The sequence below is a fragment of the Pavona decussata genome, unplaced genomic scaffold, assembly GCF_977016875.1.
Source record: "Pavona decussata unplaced genomic scaffold, jaPavDecu1.1 SCAFFOLD_59, whole genome shotgun sequence".
In the NCBI taxonomy this organism is placed as follows: domain Eukaryota; kingdom Metazoa; phylum Cnidaria; class Anthozoa; order Scleractinia; family Agariciidae; genus Pavona; species Pavona decussata.
In genome coordinates, this window is record NW_028145481.1 from 56733 (window position 1) to 76444 (window position 19712).

The following is a 19712-nucleotide window of genomic DNA, read 5'->3' on the forward strand; positions in this document are numbered from 1 at the left end:
AAGGTGAAAGAGTGTGCAGAGAAGGCTGAGGTCAGTGCTGTTCCTGCTATTGGTGGGTCTGCCAGTGCCTCAGCTAAGCCAGCTGGTGCTGCGGCAACAAGCACAGATGGAGCCAAGAAGGATGCACCAGCCAAGAAACCTGCACAGAAACAGGCTAAACCAGCTGCTGGTGCTGCTAAACCAGCTTCTGCAGGGGTATGCCATTGTAGATGTCTTATACACACACCAAAGGCCATTTTTTGCTGTACACAATAACAGAAACAAGTCAGTAGATTTAAAATGCAATGCATTTGACACAAGGCTTTTTTGCAGTCGGGAAATTCTTTTCTGTATGTTGATTGGGTACTAGGTGTTCAAGGTAAATGGTTGCTTGCAGGAGGTCCTATAAAGTATGGTGTTTTATTGAATTGTGTTCAAGGGAATGGGTTGATTTATTGCTTTTGGGGCTAGGTTTGGCTTGCTGCTAAACATCAGCGATAAACAGTAGATACAAGACAGTTTGAGAGGTATTTCTGGGCACAAAAATGTGTAATGCATTGATTCGTATTTGTCTGGTAACCAATTAAAAATAAGAATCATCACAATCAGGCTTACAAATATACCATCACATTTATTTCAATGCGTATATGCCACACATCGACATTCAAATCCTAGCAGTCTGTAGGATGTTTGTCACATAAACCTAATTTAATGGCCTTAGTTCCAACGAGTCTCCTGTAGCTCAGTGGTAGGGCATCTGAACTAGTAATCGGAAGGTCTTAGGTTCGACTCCTGGTAGGAGCACTCAGATTTCCTTTTTCTTAGTATGTCTGTGTCATTGACTGTTGAGATTATTATAATTTTAGCCATCAAAAAAGAAGCCTTCGTCAGCAGCTGCTGGTGCAGGAAAAGCTTCAAAAGGAAAAAAGAAAGCCTCTGTGAGTGCTCACGACAGTGAGGAACCTACTGAACCAGAAATGACGGTAAGAGTTTGATGTGACAGGCAATGTGCATTGAATTACTCTCTTTTCTATTCAAGAAACTTTTTTTTTTGTAAGAAGGTCAAGTTAAGAATGTACCCAAGCCTGAAATTGACTTTTTGTTAATGTGAAGAGCAGATTCAATGTTAAACATTATTTAATATTTCACAATTGATCTTGGAAAAGAATGTGGGAACGATGAATATGCACACCACAAATTGCATTTTTTCACTAATTTTTGCGATGAATGTTGTCAATGCAAAAAAACTCAAAGGAATAGTGAGTGAAATGTAAGCAAGCTACAGTAGCAATAGCAGGCAAAGCAGTTTCCCCTGAAAATTCCTGAGCGCACCCTTATGTAAAACTTTTGCAGATGGACCACTGACCAGCCACTGGCTTGAATTTAACTTAGCTTTTAACTTAGGTGATTTACTGGTTTCCTCAATTTTTTAAAAAAGTATATAAACATTTTAATAGGGTTAAATGTAATTTAACTTAGTTAACGACTTGGAGCAAGCTTGCTCCTTGGTGGCGTGGCGTAGCGAGGCGTTAGCAATTATTGGCGTATAGTTTGAGCACGGGTAGCACATTAGCGTTTGGACATTTGTTGTTACATTACTGTTTGGGGCCTGGTTCAGGTCTGCAGGCAGTTGCGCGGCCAGCGGTATTCTCTTGCAGTTTAGGCGTGCTCCTTTGCACGTGCTCGGAAATTTACTCTACTCAGCGTTTTTCGTGGCGTGACTAGTTTATCGCGTTTTGTTGGGCTTTTCTTTCCCTCCCTTCCCTCCCAGTAGTGTTACCTTGTTATTGTTGGGGGTTGGTTAAGGTTAGGGTTAGTTCGTTGTCTTATGTACTTATTATTTTTCCACTGAGCTTCTAGTCTCAGTGTGACGGGTGCTAGGGTTGGGGCTGGGTTGCGGACGGGGCTCGTGGCGGGGTTGTGGGTAGGGCAGGCTTATGGGGTGTTCTACCTACCTGGGTTTGGGTTGGCGGTACCAGGCCCTGGCTCCTGGGCACCCAACCTCCGTTTGCGACATAGGCGTTAAAGTACTGTAATATTATTTGTATTGTGAGTTTCTTCACATGCTTGACCATTTGTGCTCTAAAATTCAATTTAGCCTGAAGAAGTAGATGCTAAGGCTGCAGAGATTATTTCTGAAGCTGTGTTGAAACAGCTTGCAGACACTAACTGGAAGGAAAGACTGGCTGGTATAGAAGCCTTAACTGAGGTACATATGGCTTTCACTGTATGTGGTAATTAATGATAAAATGTGAGCACCAGTCAAGAATAATTATTCAATTCTTGAATGTCATTGTGTGATCACCACAACTCCAAACAGATTGATTTTCAAGTCTACATGCACTAGTTAGCCTATGCAGGTAAACATGCACATGTATGTATGCCATTTCTGCTCCAGGTATGCTTTTCACTTCCCTGTTAATCGTCATAGCAGAACTTAGAAGTATCATGGAGCAGCAAAGATCTGATTACTCCAAGCATTGTATTCATGTGCTTTGATTGGTTGATTTTGATCCACTTTTCTTGGTCAATATTATGTATACTGTATGTTGGCAGTCAAAATTGTTTACTTGATAATTTAATTAGTCAGGTTTTCAATGTTAGAGAATTTTGCATGTTGTTGTTGAAGGTCTGACTTTTTATGTACAAAATTCTTATAGTTCTCACAGAGTTTTTCTTATTTCATTGTAGCTTGTTAAGGGTATGGATCCAAGAACTTCTTCGCAAGTCTTGATCAGAGTTCTGGCCAAAAAACCAGGCTGGAAAGATACAAATTTCCAGGTAATGTTAATTTGTAATAGTCAAGTATTATTAACCTTTGTCTTCCTGGCCCTAGTTGTTCAAAGAGCGGATAACTTTATCCACTAAACTGCAGGCAGTCCCTTTCTGGATAGTCGAGAGGTTGCGCTAAATAGCCGAGCGCGATAAAAACTGGAGGGAATGAGCAGAGGGGGGCTTGGGGAGAGGCAGGAAAAAGAGGAAAGGAAAAGAAACTATCCAGTGGAGGAAATGTACTCAAACCAATGCCTTTGCCAAGCTTTCCACATAATCCCATTCTTAAATTTGACATATGCTTCTACTCTGTTGTCAAATTATAGGACTATCGGGAAAATCTTGGACATATATTAAAATTAATTTTATTTGCTGGATAGCGAACTATCCAGTGGACAAAATTATCCACCCTTTGAACTACTGAGGCCTGGATTCCAAGTATGCCAAGTAATCTATTTCTATCACTGTGGATCTGTGGTGCTGCTGTTAGGTTTTCATACATTCCTGGTGAAAAATTTTATCATTTTAATTAATGAGTTGGAGGTTTACTTTTAAATTTTGCATTCACAGGTTCTGAAAGCTAAGTTTGCTTTGTGTCAGCACATTGCAAGAACTATGAAGTCATTTTCAAAACGCAGTGCTTTCTATGCTCTTGATGGGCTGGTCGACAAAGTTGGAGACATAAAGGTGACATACTTCTAAATACGTTGTAGATTTTGCTGCTTACATCTGTAGTTTAACATTTCTGACATGTTTGCTGAGAGAATTTTGTGTAACTTATGATTTCTGTGATGCTGCCCATAAACTGGCCTTACCAGCTTACCAGCAGCTTTTCCCACAGTGGAGCTTTTCTCTGGAACAGTTTCTCCAAGGAAGCTAAAGCAGCTAGCTCCTAAAGTCTCTTTTAAAGAAAACCATATCCTCAATAAATGGTTTAGCACATTGGACTCCCACATGGCAAATATGTAAACCAGTTGACAGAGCCAATAATTTTACTGTCTAGATAAAATTTTGAATAATGGTATTTTATTGTACGTATATGTAGTGTTCAATAGTTGAATTGCATGAAATCCTTGTCTATAGTCAGATCACTAAGTAAAAGTGTACTGAGTGATTAGTTCAGACTGGCAGGGTTTGGAGAAGTGAGCTCCCCAAGGAGAATAACTGGTTATAAACAAAAGAAATGTCCAGGGGCTCTCCTCTTTAAGTCACAGTGTAGGCATCAGCTACATTATCCATCTCCTAGCTTCCCTAATCAGTCTACACATAACCAGTATTACCTATGAGGCTGTATGGAAGAAATGGGAAAACCCTGATTTTAACAAATTAGTGTACAGTATTTCCCCATGGGTTCACACAACTTTCTAAATTTGAATCTCAACAGTTAAAAGACACAAGCAAAGAGACACTAACCACGTTTGCTGAAGTTATTTCATTGAACTACATTAGTTTGAAAGTAAGTCAGTGTGTGTTCCTCCTCTGAGATTAAATTGTTATACGTGTCCGGCAACTCTCCTTCCCCCCTGCCACCTCCACTCAACAAAAATTCTGCAAAGAGCCATAAATATTCTATAATTGCATTTGACGTAGAAAGAAACACTCCTAATACAGATTGGAGTTGAGATTGTATGGGACAATTAATGGATCTTGGGGTGCTAGCTGGCATCCCCCTCAGATTTTGCAGGGGTGGATGACATAATCACCAACTTGGCAAAGGAAAGAGAGCCTGGGATTGAGATCATCAGGTGCACTCCCTAAATCTTTGATTTTTACTGGTTAGCCTGCCTTAATCTTGCTTTGAACCTCTGGTTCCTAAAAGTTACTACTTACAGAGTTTGTAAGTGTCCTGGAAGTCTTGGAAAGTATTTGAATTTTAGTCTAGCATTTTGCAGGATTGGAAAATCCTTCAAATCTGTAAACTTAAGTAGTAAAAGACATTGAGGAGCAGCCGAACATGAGAAGATCCAACAACTTAAAAATACTTAATGTGCATTATGGGCCCTGGAAGAAAGCTTTCTTAGACCCCAGAACTCTGTAGTATTATAGTATCAAAAGTTGTTCTACTTTTTAGACAAAGCTGAAAACAATAACTTAAGTTTATACTGGGCTGTTGCAGGTTTCAAAACATGCTGGCTCTCAGAAGAACCCCAAAGTTCTTGCTGAGTCTCTGAACTGGCTTTCTGATGCCATCAAAGGATTTGGTTTCAAGTAAGTTTGAATGACTGACTTTCACTTGACACACTCCTTGTCATCCCAGAGACATGCTACCATATAAAATTAAGAAAAGGAAAGGCAGTAGGAAAAATGAATAAAAAGAATTAAGGGAGTTTGTTCTGAAGGAAAGAAAAGAAAAAACATAGTTACATAACATATGAAGGGCTAGGAGCTTTATGTGCAATAAAAACCTATGATTAAGGGCAAGATTTCCATTTTTATCACAAAATCAAGCGTAAAGCAGCATAAAACAAGGAGCAATGTTTCCTGAATGAATTCAATGCCGCATGCAAATTCTATGTTGAATCTGAGCTAAACAACAAAAGGCCATCTGAAATGTATTTAGGTTGGTTATGCACCCAGCCCATCATATGTACATGTACAGAGTTTGCCTTTTGGAAAGTTACTCCTAAACTGGCCATTTGTAGGATACCTGCAAAAGTGTTATTTAGGTTAGCCAGATGTTTGACAAATAGAGGATGATTGTGATTCATTAATTTGGGGAGGAGCAATTTGCTTACAGGGGTGACATACCCACTTAGCTTGTATCATGCTATGTTTTACCAGAGGACTGGAAGCTGTGGTTTACTCGTTTTTATTTCACAATCACTCCTTGTACACTTGTGCTGCTTGTTTGATCTTTGTAACTGCTTTTATTTTAATTACTTAGAATTGATCTCAAGCCACACATTGCTTATGTGAAGGAAGCCTTAACAAACACTAACCCGGTGAGGACAATTTTAATTTTAATTATGAACTTGCAAAGTACATATATTGGTTACGAAACAAGCATGAAGATACCCAGGAAAATTATTGACCAATTTTCTAAACTTTCTTCATAAGACCCCACTGCATTGTAAATATAGTACTGTTAAAAAATGGATCATTGTTTAATGCAATTCTTGGAATTTGATTGGCTTAGTGGACATGGTATATGAGCCATTATACCATGCCTGAGAAATAGCGAAATCAGCAAGATCTAGAATTATTTCTTGATTGTTTTTAATAAACCTTATTCCATTGCACTTGTTGGATGTGAGCCAACTTGGCACTACGCTCACAGACCTCACTGGCTATCTATCATCTCATAACCAACAAGTAAGAGTGGAATAATATTGTTAATGATTATCACATAACCTTGAATTTCTTAGCTTGTAACTTCTTTTTTCCAGGCTGTTCGTACTGCTGCCATTTCCTTGCTGGGGACATTGTACATGTATGTGGGAGCAACTCTAAGAGTGTTCTTTGAGGAAGAAAAACCTGCACTGTTACAGCAAATTGATGCTGAGTTCGAAAAGGTAGGTTTTCCAGTCTTTTGCACCAAAGTGTATCCATAGACCTTTATAATTTAAAATTTTGCTGTAGACGACGTAATGCAATACCATTGACACTGCTGAAAAGAGCAGCTTAAGGTCAGTGCCTACTAATACGGAAGTATTTTTGCATGGTTTATGACTTTGCTTGAAAAGCAGATTTTATCAAAGGCTATTGGAATCCAAAAAGAAAATTGGGGGGATACCACGCATTGTTCAGAGATAATTAAGCAACAATAATTCAATAAAGCAGTAAAATACAAAGCAATGTATAGCATTTTTTCCATATTGAAGCTTTATTATCTCTGAGAAATGCATGGTTACCCCCAATTTTCTTTATAGCTTCCAAGAGCACTTGTAAGTTCTTCTTTCTCTGCATAGTTTTAAACCGTGCAAAAAAAGTGCAGAAGGTATGCATACTGCTGTCGTAACAAAAGTAGGCGCCGTCCTTAAAATAATGGCAAGTTTGAGAGTCTTGTTGTTTACAGTAGCCAAGATATAGTTCTGTCCATAAATTCAGGAATTTACCAGTTTTCAGTTTCTGCTTATTATCGACATTCCTGTTGGTTTATTAGGAAGAGAGAACTTACTAACACTCAATCTTTGACAAGGGGGTGTTTATTGGAAAGATGGTGGTAAATCAAACCTTTATGGTGCACTTCATATTGCTTTGCAGATGAAAGGAGAGAAACCTCCAGCACCAACACTTGGCCAGGCTCCTAAGGGAGGTGATGATGACGAGGGAGGGGAGGATGAAGAAGACGGTGGGGGAGGGGGAGAGGATGCAACACCTGCTGTCAATATGGCTGACCTTGTTCCTAGGAATGATATAAGGTAGTGAGTGATTTCACTTTTCATAAGATAATCATTTCTTTGTTAGGATGTTTCTGAATTGACTGGGCTCTTGAAAAAAGACCAGAAATGAACAACAGGATGTTTGAGGAAACAAAACGTTCTGCCCTTCAGAGCCTCACCTTAGTTTAGATCAAGAAAGAAATCTTTTTTTTTTTTTTAAGTTAAACAGTGAGCCTTGAATTCTGGAACTACCACTTTGAATAGGTGAACTGGAACCTGAGAAACCTCTAGGGTGCATGGAAAAAAGCCTTAAGTGACTTGTGATCAATTGTTAGATTCTCCTTCCAAATTGCCTTGCATGTTCTTGGTAAACAAAAAGAGAAACTGACATTACATGTACATCAAAAGTCACTAAGGGCCTTGTTCCATGCACCCCCTTCAATTGGATCTCTATATATTATTCTCAGCACATGATTGGTAACTCCAAGTAATTTTTACACTTTGTCAATCATCCTACACCTTGCTGTTTCTCTCATACTTGTTTACTACAGATAAATTATTCAATTTTTTTAATCCCTTACTAATTTGATGTAAGGGGTCTGTTCCACCACTTGTTACTTTGGTTTAACTAAAATGTTGGGTTTGTTTTAGTGATCAGATAAAGCCTGCCTTGATTACAGAGCTTGGAGATAAAAACTGGAAAGTTAGAGGAGAAGCACTGCAAAAGGTAACTGATTTGTCATACAAGGACGGTAATATTTAGAGGGGTAGTGCCACCTATTTTTAGAGTCACTTTGAATCCCCGAAAAACATCTTTTATCAATGGAAACGTTAAAATAATGGTTCAGTTTTGTTAACAATAATCCTACTAGTGCACAGAAACTACTATCATCCATCTTTGGCTGCAGATGGCTAGGATGGAAACAGATTGCAACGTTCTATTTTTCCAAGTTCCTCCTGAGTATTTTGGAAAAAAATTGCTAAAAGCTAATTATAGTTTATTTTTCCTAGGAGAAGTCATTTCATACTCTCCTCCCAGTGCTTAAGAGCAATTTCATGTTTCTTGGTACAAAATGTCAGCAGTTTTGACCAAAATACAGCAGTCTCCATGGCAGTGCTCCTTTAACAATTTCCCGTGCAAGAGTGCCATCTGGCACAAGATGCAATTATGAGCTCAGTATTTGGTCAATTTGTGTGAAATTTGCACAACCAAAAGATCTTTGAAAGATCTATAAATTGAAGGCATAAAATCATGCCTATATGAGACTTGATTTACCACCCCTCAAACATTTGGAATTGTTTTTCCTTTGTACGTTAAGGGTCCAGTTGATATCTTACAAGCAATGCACTGAGAGCTGTAAATTAAGTTAGATTAGGGGGATACTCAACATGTACAACGAATAGGAAAATTTTCAATGTTTTTCTTCTTTCGTTTTGGACTTTTCTCACTCTAATATGTGACCTCGTCCATCTCTGTTGGTGTGATTTATAGCATACCCCAGAAAATACCTTTTAATCGTCCAAAAATTTGTGTCCAGAAAATGGCATAAAGAATTGGTTTAAACGTTAGCTGGAGATAGAGGGGAAATGGGTGTGGCCATAAAACAGGTCATTATCTTAAAAGGAAGAATGAAATCAATCTGACAGCGTGTTTTTTGTGTTTTCTAGGTTATAGACATACTGTCTGCTGCAAAGTTCATCACGCCAGAGTTAGGGGAGCTGCCGCCCGCCCTGAAAGCTCGATTGGGTGATTCAAACAAGAATCTGGTAATCTCTAAATAAAATAAATAAATAAATAAATAATAAATTTATAAAGCGCCAATACTATAAAAATATTCAAAAGCGCTTTACTAATTTAATACTTGTAATACTGAATACTTATTGTGGTTATTGTAGTTGACTGATTATGATTAATGTGTGATGCTGTTTTTTTTAATCAGGTGACCATCACTCTTAACATCTGTGCCACAATAGCTTCTGCGATGGGACCACAAGTCAACAGGCATCTGAAGATCTTAGGAACTGGGATATTCAGCACGCTGGCAGATGCCAAGGTAAGCTGGAAAAGATTACGTTATCCTGGCTAGAAAGAAAACGCGCTGTATTCAGCCCCACTTGTGGATGAGGAATTTGAGTAAAATACATCACTGCTTAATTCTACAACCATAGGCAAAGCTGTGTTTACCAAATAAGCAAGATTACCCACGCACATCACAGATGTATTTTCCAAGACAAAAAAGTCCCTTCATGATTTTCCTCATGGCCCCTTCCTTTTGTGCAATGTTGTTTTCTTAAAGGGGAAATGTCATGGTGTTTTTGACCTCTTTTCTTCAAATGGTGAAATAAGACCTTAACTTAGCTACAAAGTAATTCTAGAGCAATGAGAGGAAAGAAATCAACTCAATTCTTGAAAGGAACATCTCTTGATCTATTCTAGCGCATTTTGGAAGCAAAAATGCGAGAGAACGTGAAAAAAATTAGCCTAACATGTTTTTAAGTTTCAATCCATTCCGACCTACCCTGACTCTGACTAGAGCCACTAATCGACAGTTTTGTTGCACTAGGGTGATAATTTATAACAAAACTAGACAATTATTTTCTTGTTTCTGTTGACAGGCAAACGTTTTTGGGTTTTCAAATGACATCAAATTCTCGTAATACTTCCCCTTTAAACTTTGAAGTGAGAGCGTCGGGCGGCGGTAACAAAATGGTGTGCGTTATGTTATGTTCAGACTAATGCCTATGTCGAGAACCGGACCCGGACACCTAGTGTGAACGGGGCCTTAGTGACTGAGTGTCTTTACTGTTTCCATTGTCGTAGAACACTGTTCGAGCAGCAGGAATAAATGCTTTGAATGTCTGGCACAAAGAAATTGGATTAACACCATTTATTGAAGGTGAAGTTATCTTCGGAGCTCTCAGCACTGAGAACCCAAATCTGAGAACAGAGGTACGTATTAAGTAATGTTTAAAAAACGTGCGCCTCGTGATTTTAAACCCGATAAAACACGTTCTGCGAGGTTTTTGAACGGCTTCAAAAACATTCCTGGAAAAGCGTGTGCCAATAGAGTTCATAACAATGATGCTTTTGTGAACCTTGGCAATTAGCATACGAGAAAAAAACCGCATACTAATGAGTAGTGTGTTATCAAAAGTTAGACCCACCTTGTACAGCATAATAAACAGCACCACAGGAAAGTACCGCTCAGCTCAGTAGCTTTCATTTGAATGGTCACACCTTAGGATTTCACCCACAGACTGAAAAGTTAGAATCACTTTATACAGCATAATAAACAGCGCCACAGAAAAGTACTGCTCAGTAGCTTTCATTTGAATGGTCACACTTTAGGATTTCATCCACAAACTCAAAACGTAGAACCATCTTGTACAGCATAATAAACAGCACCACAGGGAAGTACTGCTCAATAGCTTTCATTGAATGATCACACGTTAGGATTTCATCCACAGACTCGAACGTTACAATCACGTTTCACAGGATATATAACAAACAACGCTACAGAATAGTTTGGTGCTCTGCTCAGCAGCCGTTGTTTGAAAGATGTCTTACGGGTGTTAAGGTTTGTTGAATAATTGTTTCATCTAACAACAGGTGTTAGGATGGCTTGAAGAGAAGTTACCAGTGGAGAAAAACCTCCCCAAAGAATTGGTTGCCATAGTAGCGCCTCTTTATTCTTGTCTCGAGGATCGCAGTGGTGATGTGCGGAAAAAGGCCCAAGCTGTGGTACCTCTGATGATGCAGCATGTCGGATGGGATGCTATGAGTAAACAGGCTAACAAGCTCAAGGTGAGGTTTTTAGGGTTACATTTACAAATTATCACTATATGAGGGAACAGAAAGCAACTTCAGAAATGTTTTTATTGTACAGACCTTCTTAAGGAAAATGAAGAATAACGTGGCAGAATTTAATATTCTCGTCTCCCACGGCACAATTCCCCACTCCAGAGCCTGTGAAAAGACTGGTACTAGTAAAGGACTGTGGGATCGTTTGAGTAGACGGATGGACATCGCGCCGACGAATAAGTGCACATTTTTCGGTATTTTCTCGGGGTAGCGCCCTTGTTCATCACCGCAATTTCCATCCGTCTACCAAAAACGATCCTATGATCCCTCACTTGTATCAGTCTCTCCGTAGTTTCTGGCCAGGAGTGGGGACTGAATAGGCAGTAAAAAAGCAACAATAGCATATGAATTAATCACAGTTATGCTCGCCGGCTAAAACTTTTTTAGATTAAAAAGTATTGTTATTTTTGACAATATCTACCTTACTTCTGTTTTATCTTTGGTACCAGCTTCTTGAATTAGTGTTAAACTAGTACAAAATACTCGTTTAAATTCCAGCCTGCTTCCAAAACCAACGTCATGCCCATGTTAGAGAAGGCGAGAGCATCGCTCCCTGAACCCACCAAAGGACCGAGCAAAGCAGCTGCCGCTAAACCAGCAGCCAGCACCAAGGCAGATTCATCAACAGCATCCGGAGGAAGTACAACATCATCATCATCAACCTCATCTTCATCGTCTAGTGGTAACACTAGCAAGAAAACTAAACCTGGCAGCAAGCCAGCAGAAACTAAGGCAAGTACAACGACAGCGGAGTGGTATCACCGCCATGATTCCTTTCAACAAAAATAGTTGAATTCTTGTTCTTGAAAAGTGGATTATTCCAAAGAGTAATGAACATTAATGTGATAATTAAATTCCGTATAGGATACTAATACTAATTTATTATTTCTATTTTTTGTGTTTTTCGGGATCTCTGTGACGTTTCTTGTTTGGAGATACCGAAGTTTTCGGCAGGAACTAATTTTGAAAACTACCACAGCTGTTACAGGCAGTTACAGTCACACTTTACAGAAACCCACTTATTACAAGAAAACAGTCCATTAAGTGACCGTATTAAGACTTAATACAGTCGCTTTTTGGACAGTTCCTGGACTTGGTCCTGACCAAGGCTTGTTCCCTAAAGTTAACCCTCTTAAAACGGATACTCTGTAAGGGCGGCCACTTTCTCTGGCTCCAAAGGCGGTGTCCTTAATGCTAACGTTTGACTGGAATAACAAATGATCCATCCAGTTAGTCAAATGTAAAAGCGACCCAAAAGTGAGCTGTAAACTCACAGAAATCGAACAGTGTTCAACATTATTTTAATAGTCTTGCTTAAAATGAAAGAAGCAATGTAAATCCAAAGAAACGCGCTTGTGTATTAAATAGTGATACTGGCCAGAAAATTCGGCGATAGAGTAAAAAATAAATAAATAAAATGCAGGAACAATACTTTTAGAATCTACGAAAACAATCCCCAAAATTGCAAAAACAAGGGGTGCTCACCATTTACGCAAACCACCCGGTTGGAAATTTTCGGCATAAATACGAAATGATTTAGCTTGTCTTAACAGAAGATGGATAACATGCAAAATGTATGAACATCAGCTGTAAATCCCAAAACGAGCAATAAAAATGCATCACTTTGACCAGAAGCCCATAATTTCAGAAGTACTCCAAATGGAATGATGCGTACCATTTGATTTTCCAACTGGAATTTCCGGGTTTTCCATGTAAATGGTAAGCACCCAAGAACTCTCAAAGTGCCACAATTATGATAACTTTACATGTAATAAAATTCCCTAGAACAGAACGCTTGTAATATGTTGATTGGTTTGCTCATGGTACTAATGTGACTTGCCCTTTTTGTCGCGACAGTCATCGAAGAAGTCTGCCGCCGATGTGGAAGAGGGCCCCCCACTGCTAAAATATAACGGTAAAGATGGCCGCTTCAAGGATGAGAAAGATCTTAAGGTAGTGTATAGTCGAAGTGTGGAAATCTTCCAAAAAGTGTCAGTTCATACATGTGGAAGTTGATAAACGAAATATGTTTGTCTCTCGTCAAGTCTGCAACTAGAGCTTATTCGGTCTGTAAATTTCATTGATGCGACCTTTGTGCAAGAATCACACTACACAGGAAAAAGCTTTGTGGAAGCGAATGTCTGAAAATGCCGTGTGGTTGATAGATAAATTAAGAGACATCCTGGTGATGATGGTTGTAATATATAGCTCGTTTAAACATCTTCATCGCTGCAGTTCCTAGGACGTATGCTACATGAAAACTTGGATCTTTCTGTAGCTCATTAATCAAAACACCTCAAGCAAAGTCAGGGGAAAGACTTTGTAAAGGCCAGAGAATCTCTAAAATTCGACCTCAAAGTCAGTGAAGTTTCGCCTTACCACTAGGTTTGACAAATAAATTTTATTGCTGGCAAGGTCATGTCACTTCAAAAATGTCTGTTAAGGTTTCATGTTTGGTCGGTGAAGAGTTGGATGGCAACCCTGTTAAAGGGGAAGTATCACGAAAATTTGGTGTCATTTCAAAACCCAAATATGTTTGTCTGACAACAGGAACAAAAAAATTATTGTCTAGTTTTGTTATAAATTATCACCCCAGTGCAATAAAACTGTCGATTAGTGCCTCTGGCCAGAGGCAGAGTAGGTCGGAATAGATTGAAACTTGAAAAATGTTAGGCTAATGTTTTTCAAGTTTTCGTATTTTTGTTTCCAAAATGCGCTAGAACAGGGCACGAGTTGTTCCTGTCAAGAATTGAGTTGATTTCTCTCCTCTTGTTGTTCTAGAATTTGTGGCAAAGTGAAGGTCTTATTTCACCATTTTTAACAAAAGAAGTCAAAAAACCCATGATACTTTCCCTTTAACACACCTTTTCATTCTATGTTCAGACAGCCAAGCGTTTGATTCCTGTCGAATCAGTATTTTTTCTTGTGTTCTCAAGCTTGTGGCATATCTTGTTTTCAGGTGTTGAAATGGAATTTTACTGCTCCTCGAGCTGAATTTGTTGAGCAGCTCAAGGAACAGATGAGGCCATGTTTTGGAAAGACGATACACTCAAACCTGTTTCACGCTGATTTCAAGTTTCATCTTAAAGCAATAGACACCTTGCTGCAGGTATTGTATGGAAACCCACTTGCTCTGTCTCAAGAGTAGCAGTACGGCTAACCTGAGTATCAGGCCTTCCTAAGGGGAGGGGGGAGGAGGAGAAGAGGAGAGGAAGGCCTGACACAGAATCTTTCTGAAGTCCGATTGGCTACCATTTGCGGCGAAGCGTCATGTTCATCGAGGGAACATCGAGGGGACGGAATACTCGTCTCAATGCTTTCGTGTCAGGCTTTTCTTTCCTTTTCCCCTTGCTCTCATTCCTCTCCCTCCCCACCCCCCGAAAAGCGTGATACTCAGGCTACAGTACGGCAAGATTTGCTAACTACCATCTTGGACACAATTAGCTGAGAAAAATGCGAATTTTGCGATTATATATCAATCTTCCTAAAGGAAAACACCGTATGGAGACGGTAGTAAACCTTCACTTCCCCTTCCACCTCACTCAATGTTGTTTTGAAGGCCGGACGATTGCCCAGCCTTTTTTTCAGCGCGTACCAACACTGATGATGGGGAGTGGGGTGGGGGGCTGAGTATCACTGAAGCAGTTGAATTTGTAGATTGATAAAAAAGTGTCCGAGATTGTATTCAGGGGATTTCCCCGAATTTTTTGTATGCTTGTTGTCTGCAACACAGATATTGACTGTTTTCCGAAGTGAATAATTATTCATTCCAACTTGAGGTTAGACACTTTGAATATTTTTAATCGCGAATGCAAAAGGCTGCATCAGCGTCGTTTACCCGAACAGCGACTGGTGATCGATCCTATTTTGACATGTTAATAAGTTGTTTTCTCCTGTTTGCAGTGTGCCACCCCTCCAACAGAAGCTCCGTGCCAGACGGAAGTGGTTCAATCGTTAGATCTCATCCTCAAATGGGTGACTTTGCGTTTCTTTGACACCAACACCACAATACTCATCAAATGTCTGGAGCTGATGGACGCCATCTTTGTCATGTTAGCGCAGGCCGATTATCAGATGTTAGAATTTGAAGCTTCTAGTTTCATTCCATACCTCGTTCAGAAGGTAAGGAATGTACTCTGTAGGTAATAGGGAAGTTAAGCCACGAGACTCGTGGACGCTAAGGCCATTTAATTAGGCTCATGAGACAAATATTCTGCATACTGCTCCCATGAACCTAGTTTAATGGCCTTAGCTCCCACGAGTCTCCTGTAGCTCAGTGGTAGAGCATCCGGACTACTAGTAATCGGAAGGTCTTAGGTTCTACTCTTGATAGGAGCACTCGGATTTCTTTTTTCCGAGTATGCCTTTGTCACTTTCTAGAATAATACACCATTCTCATTCATTCACCAGGCTTGAAATATGCCATCACATTTATTTCATTATTACATGTAGTCTATTAAAAGTGTCTCAACAGTTTCGTTCGAGTGTGTAACCCATAAGCTTCACAAAATCATCAAGTGTCTTACATGATGGGCAGCATAAACCAGTACTCGAACCCGACAGCCTCCACCATGTTCACACACACTGAAATATTAAAACGTTGCATCCTGTGTCCGCTCCTTTAGCGTATGTTTTTCAGGAACTATCCGTCACCATCTTTCATAGGTTGGGGATCCAAAGGATGTAGTGAGAAAGATGATCCGTAATCTGTTCAAACTGCTGACAAAGATCTATCCCGCTAGTAAAATGTTCAACTATGTCATGGAAGGAATCACTTCTAAGAACTCCAAGACAAGAATGGGTAAGTCTTACATGAAGTAATCGTTTTGGAGATTCAAGACAATAGTGAATGAACTATTTGAAATCCTTACTCAGATCCTGAATTCTGTTGCGCCACTACTGGGCCAAAATATACTTTTTTATCAACCCGTGCGCCTTTTCGAGATGCCCGATATTTTTGTGTGTGTGTTCTTTTGTATTGCTTGAAATCATTATTTCCGCCCGGTTATGTTTTATTGAAACTGTGATTCGGTTTGCGTACGAACTGAAAAGTAAAATGAACTCTCTTCTCGCGACCGTCCCAAGCAGCGGGTAGCGATGAGAGGCGGCTCTATTGGCAGGCTATTTTCACTGCTGTGAAGGATTAGTTGTATTTTCTGCGGAAGGCGAGAAGATGCTCAAATGAACAAGTTCAAACAGTCACGTTCGCGAGTTGTCATTGGTGTACTTTGATTCATTTTTTTCGTTTTCCTTTTCTTTTTTTCTGAATCTCAAACCAGCGTCGTAAAAGTTTCATATTGTAAATTTTGGTTAAAAGATGCAGCCAATCCCTCTTGATTTTTTCGTGTTTATTTTAGAGTGTCTTGAAGAACTGGGCTCTCTGATCCAAGTGTTTGGCATGAATGTGTGCCAGCCCACCCCTCCAAAGGCAGTGGCCGCCATAGCTGGGCAGATTGGGGACAGAGATAATGGCGTCAGAAATGCTGCTTTGAATGCTGTGGTGGAAGCTTATTTTCTTGTTGGAGAAAAAACTTGCTACAAGTACTGTTCACAGGTGAGCAGAAGGACATTCCTAAATCAATATCACCGAAGAATGCTGCTCAGTGAAATTCATTGGAGTTGTTTCACTTAATGATACCATCCTCTATAATAAATTATAACATAGAGCGCGTGCATCCTAATCAGTCTAATTCCTATTGGCGTCATCATGGTACATTTCTCAATATATGCACGGCCGTGCGTCCATAAAATGACGTGTGCAACTTGCATACAAACTCGGGTTACCGTCGCTTAGTTTTAGTTTGTACAAACTAATTCAAAGAAGCAAATTTTCATTGACAATTTCAGGTGTAACTTTCTCGTTCAGACCATACCATTGTGGCGTGTTTGTAACCAGCCAATAAGAACCTTTGTTTTTCTGTACAGACATTGAGAGAATTTTCCGCGTACTACTTTGTTGTCACTATGTTATCAAAGAATTGGTTCATGCTTTTAGCTGTTTGTATATAGTTATGGGTGCTCTTGGGAAGTTTGGAGAGTATCTAAAAAGATAGAGTTCCTCTCGGCTACCACACTTGAGGTTTTTATTCCCAGACACAAAAATTAGAGCCAGCTTGCTCAGCACAATGAACAGCACCACAGGAAAGTACTGCTCAGTTGCTTACAGTTGAATGATCCCAATTTAGGAATGACGTTCAAGCGCGTACCATACTTTGTTTTATAGTTTTATTAACTCGTGAATGCGCGTAGCGCAATGAACGAGTTATAGCAATAGCTGACTGTTGACTTGGTCGGTCGGTCGGTCGGTCGGTCGGTTTTGTCGTTAACTTTCGGGCGTGCGCAGTGAATGAGTTTTAAATTCAATTAGTGGAAAAAACACGCGAACATTTATTGTTCACGGCGCATCAGGAAATTCTTATTCAATATGTAGAGAATAATTTGACGATCGTTCAGTGCAAGAATGGAGATTTTTCGTTCAATCTGAGCAAAGTTACAAGTTTTTTTAGTTTTTCAGAAAGTCCGGGGTCGTAAACTCAATTAGTGAAAAAAAAAAAAACGTGAAAATTTTTTTCACAACGCGTCAGAATTCTCTCATTCATTCTGTAGAGAATAATTTGACAATCATTTTAGTGTAAGAATGGAGATTTTTTGTTGAATCTGAGCAAAGTTATAGGTTTTTTTCGTTTTTTCTACAAAGTGCGGTTTCTTTTAAGACTAAAAAATAATTTAATTTAGAAATAATTTAATTAAAAAATAATTTAATTTGTCAGTTTTCACGCGAAAGCGGAACCTGCCATGTCACGCATCATTGACGTCGTAAACAAAATTATGCAAATTTCTGGTGAAATGAACACTTTAAGATCTTGTCAGCTTTCATAGAGGTTTCAAAGGGAAAAAATGTTTCATTTTCGAAATTTACAACTGGTAATTTATGGGAAAGCAAACGGACGCGGTCGATAAATAATTCTCATTTAGCAAGAGCTTGTCATAGTTCATTATTTTTACTTGATGATTACGTGGACTGAACTCCAAAGGAAAAATTTCACGCATTTATGTCGGGCATGAAATGTAATGCGATACTTTGTTGAACAGATTTCCCTTTGTGAGATCGGCTTGCCCTGCAGTAATTTTGTAATTTAAATTCCCAAAAAAACTTCACTTGCCCATCGGGCAAGTGATGGTTAGAATCCACTAGCCCGATCGCAAAATCCAGTAGCCCCAGACTATCGGGGACACGAATTTGCATGACGTAGCTGCACATGGCGTGCTTCTATGAACTTTGAATCAGAAAAAACACGTGATTTTTTTTTAATCGGCGCATCAGAATACAAGAGTACAATAATGGTTATTTTTCGTTACATAATCGGGCAAAGATATAGTTCCTTTTAGCTTTCAAGGAAGTTTCCGTAGCCGTCTAAATTTCAATTACTATGTGTCATCTGCATTCACGAGTTGGCTCACAGGAGCCTTTGATTTTTTTCTTTCTTACTTCACCACACACAAGTTACAAAAAATACGAACAGAAAGTGTCATATTTTCAAGCATGGCACTGCCTCAAGTCTCAATTTTTTTCTTTTGTTTATCACAGCTCTCGGACAAAGACCTCGCTTATCTAGAAGAACGCATTAAACGTTCTGCCAAGAATCGCCCTAATACTACTCCAACTGAAAATACAGCGGCAAAGAGTGTTAGTGCACGCGGAGGGAGCGACTCGTCTCTTAATGGCGCTAAGAAAAAGGACGAAAAAAGACCTACCAAGGCCGCTCAGATTACAAGGTAAGTTATCCTATTTTCGTGATAATTGAATCCCTTCATTTTAGTAGGAAACATGTTGTTCAGTGATTATCTAGTTCAATTAAAATTACCCTCGGCCTATTTTCCAAGGCGAGCCCTTGTGAAAGTCTACCGAGCCGTTATGAGGTGGTCACGTAAGACTTGGGGGAAGTGTTGCGTGACGATACATATAATGACCGCGTAGGAGACTAGGTACAAGAAGGTAACCTGCACCGCTTACAACGTCTTACATGGTTGGTCGAGAGAACAAAAGAACGAACAACAGAACAATGTCTTCAGCCCTAAAAACAATGCAGTTGCACGTTATCAGGGTCCATTGATAATAAAGCTTTTGAAAGGTGCAGGTCTGCTGCGTACAATCCTACGGAAATTGGAAATTTCAGATTCCCTGCCCCTTCCCCTTTCCTAGGCTAGAAGGAATCCCACCGCTGAGAAGCGTTTTCATCGTGCAGTCTTGGTGTTTGTCTTTAGGCCTGCAACAGCACCAGGACCAAGACAAGAGAACATCCGGCGCGAGTTTAGTCTTGATATTGACGGTATAGAGGGAGACGATCACCACAGTGATGTATCGGTACCGCAGCTGGAGACGAATGAAGCCTTGGAAGATTTGATCAGCGCTCCTGTCCACAAACCCTACACAAAGTAAGTTATTGTTTGATACAGAGAGCCAATATACAAAACTAGTTTTTACTTTATGTTCAATTAACGAAGAAAGTTGTTAAAATACTTACGAATACGAGAGTTACCTTGAGGTAAAACTGTCTATCGGCTATCGCTTGGGTTTTCTTGTACCTTCCGCCTCTCCCTCAAAAGACAGTGTTGCATTCTTTGGAGTAGAACATCAGTACAATCTCGATTATTCGAAGCCTTGATTTTTCAAAACTCCGGATTCTTCGAACAAAAAGTTGTTTCCCTTGGATTTGCTTCGGTCAGATTTTTCCCCCCGATTTACATTATCAATACATTGTCAACCAGACAGGTAA

At 39.6% G+C, this 19712-nt stretch overlaps 1 protein-coding gene across 8 annotated transcripts in view; it reads left to right on the top strand.

Annotated features, from left to right (window-relative positions):
- The window catches only part of LOC146479251 (cytoskeleton-associated protein 5-like), a 49425-nt gene that overhangs the window by 20523 nt on the left and 9190 nt on the right, over window positions 1-19712 (top strand). For 6 of the 8 annotated variants that reach the window (XM_085110878.1, XM_085110881.1, XM_085110879.1 and 3 more), the window contains 23 exons: window positions 4-195; window positions 846-962; window positions 2078-2188; window positions 2671-2760; window positions 3322-3438; window positions 4136-4207; window positions 4868-4959; window positions 5636-5693; window positions 6138-6263; window positions 6955-7112; window positions 7725-7800; window positions 8742-8840; window positions 9014-9127; window positions 9895-10023; window positions 10684-10878; window positions 11434-11667; window positions 12793-12888; window positions 13895-14044; window positions 14839-15057; window positions 15601-15736; window positions 16293-16489; window positions 18524-18711; window positions 19201-19371. In XM_085110878.1, the coding sequence (XP_084967004.1) occupies window positions 4-195; window positions 846-962; window positions 2078-2188; window positions 2671-2760; window positions 3322-3438; window positions 4136-4207; window positions 4868-4959; window positions 5636-5693; window positions 6138-6263; window positions 6955-7112; window positions 7725-7800; window positions 8742-8840; window positions 9014-9127; window positions 9895-10023; window positions 10684-10878; window positions 11434-11667; window positions 12793-12888; window positions 13895-14044; window positions 14839-15057; window positions 15601-15736; window positions 16293-16489; window positions 18524-18711; window positions 19201-19371 (3137 nt within the window). The remainder of the gene's footprint in view (window positions 1-3; window positions 196-845; window positions 963-2077; window positions 2189-2670; window positions 2761-3321; window positions 3439-4135; window positions 4208-4867; window positions 4960-5635; window positions 5694-6137; window positions 6264-6954; window positions 7113-7724; window positions 7801-8741; window positions 8841-9013; window positions 9128-9894; window positions 10024-10683; window positions 10879-11433; window positions 11668-12792; window positions 12889-13894; window positions 14045-14838; window positions 15058-15600; window positions 15737-16292; window positions 16490-18523; window positions 18712-19200; window positions 19372-19712) is intronic. The other 2 variants (XM_085110880.1, XM_085110885.1) reach the window with 2 other exon arrangements.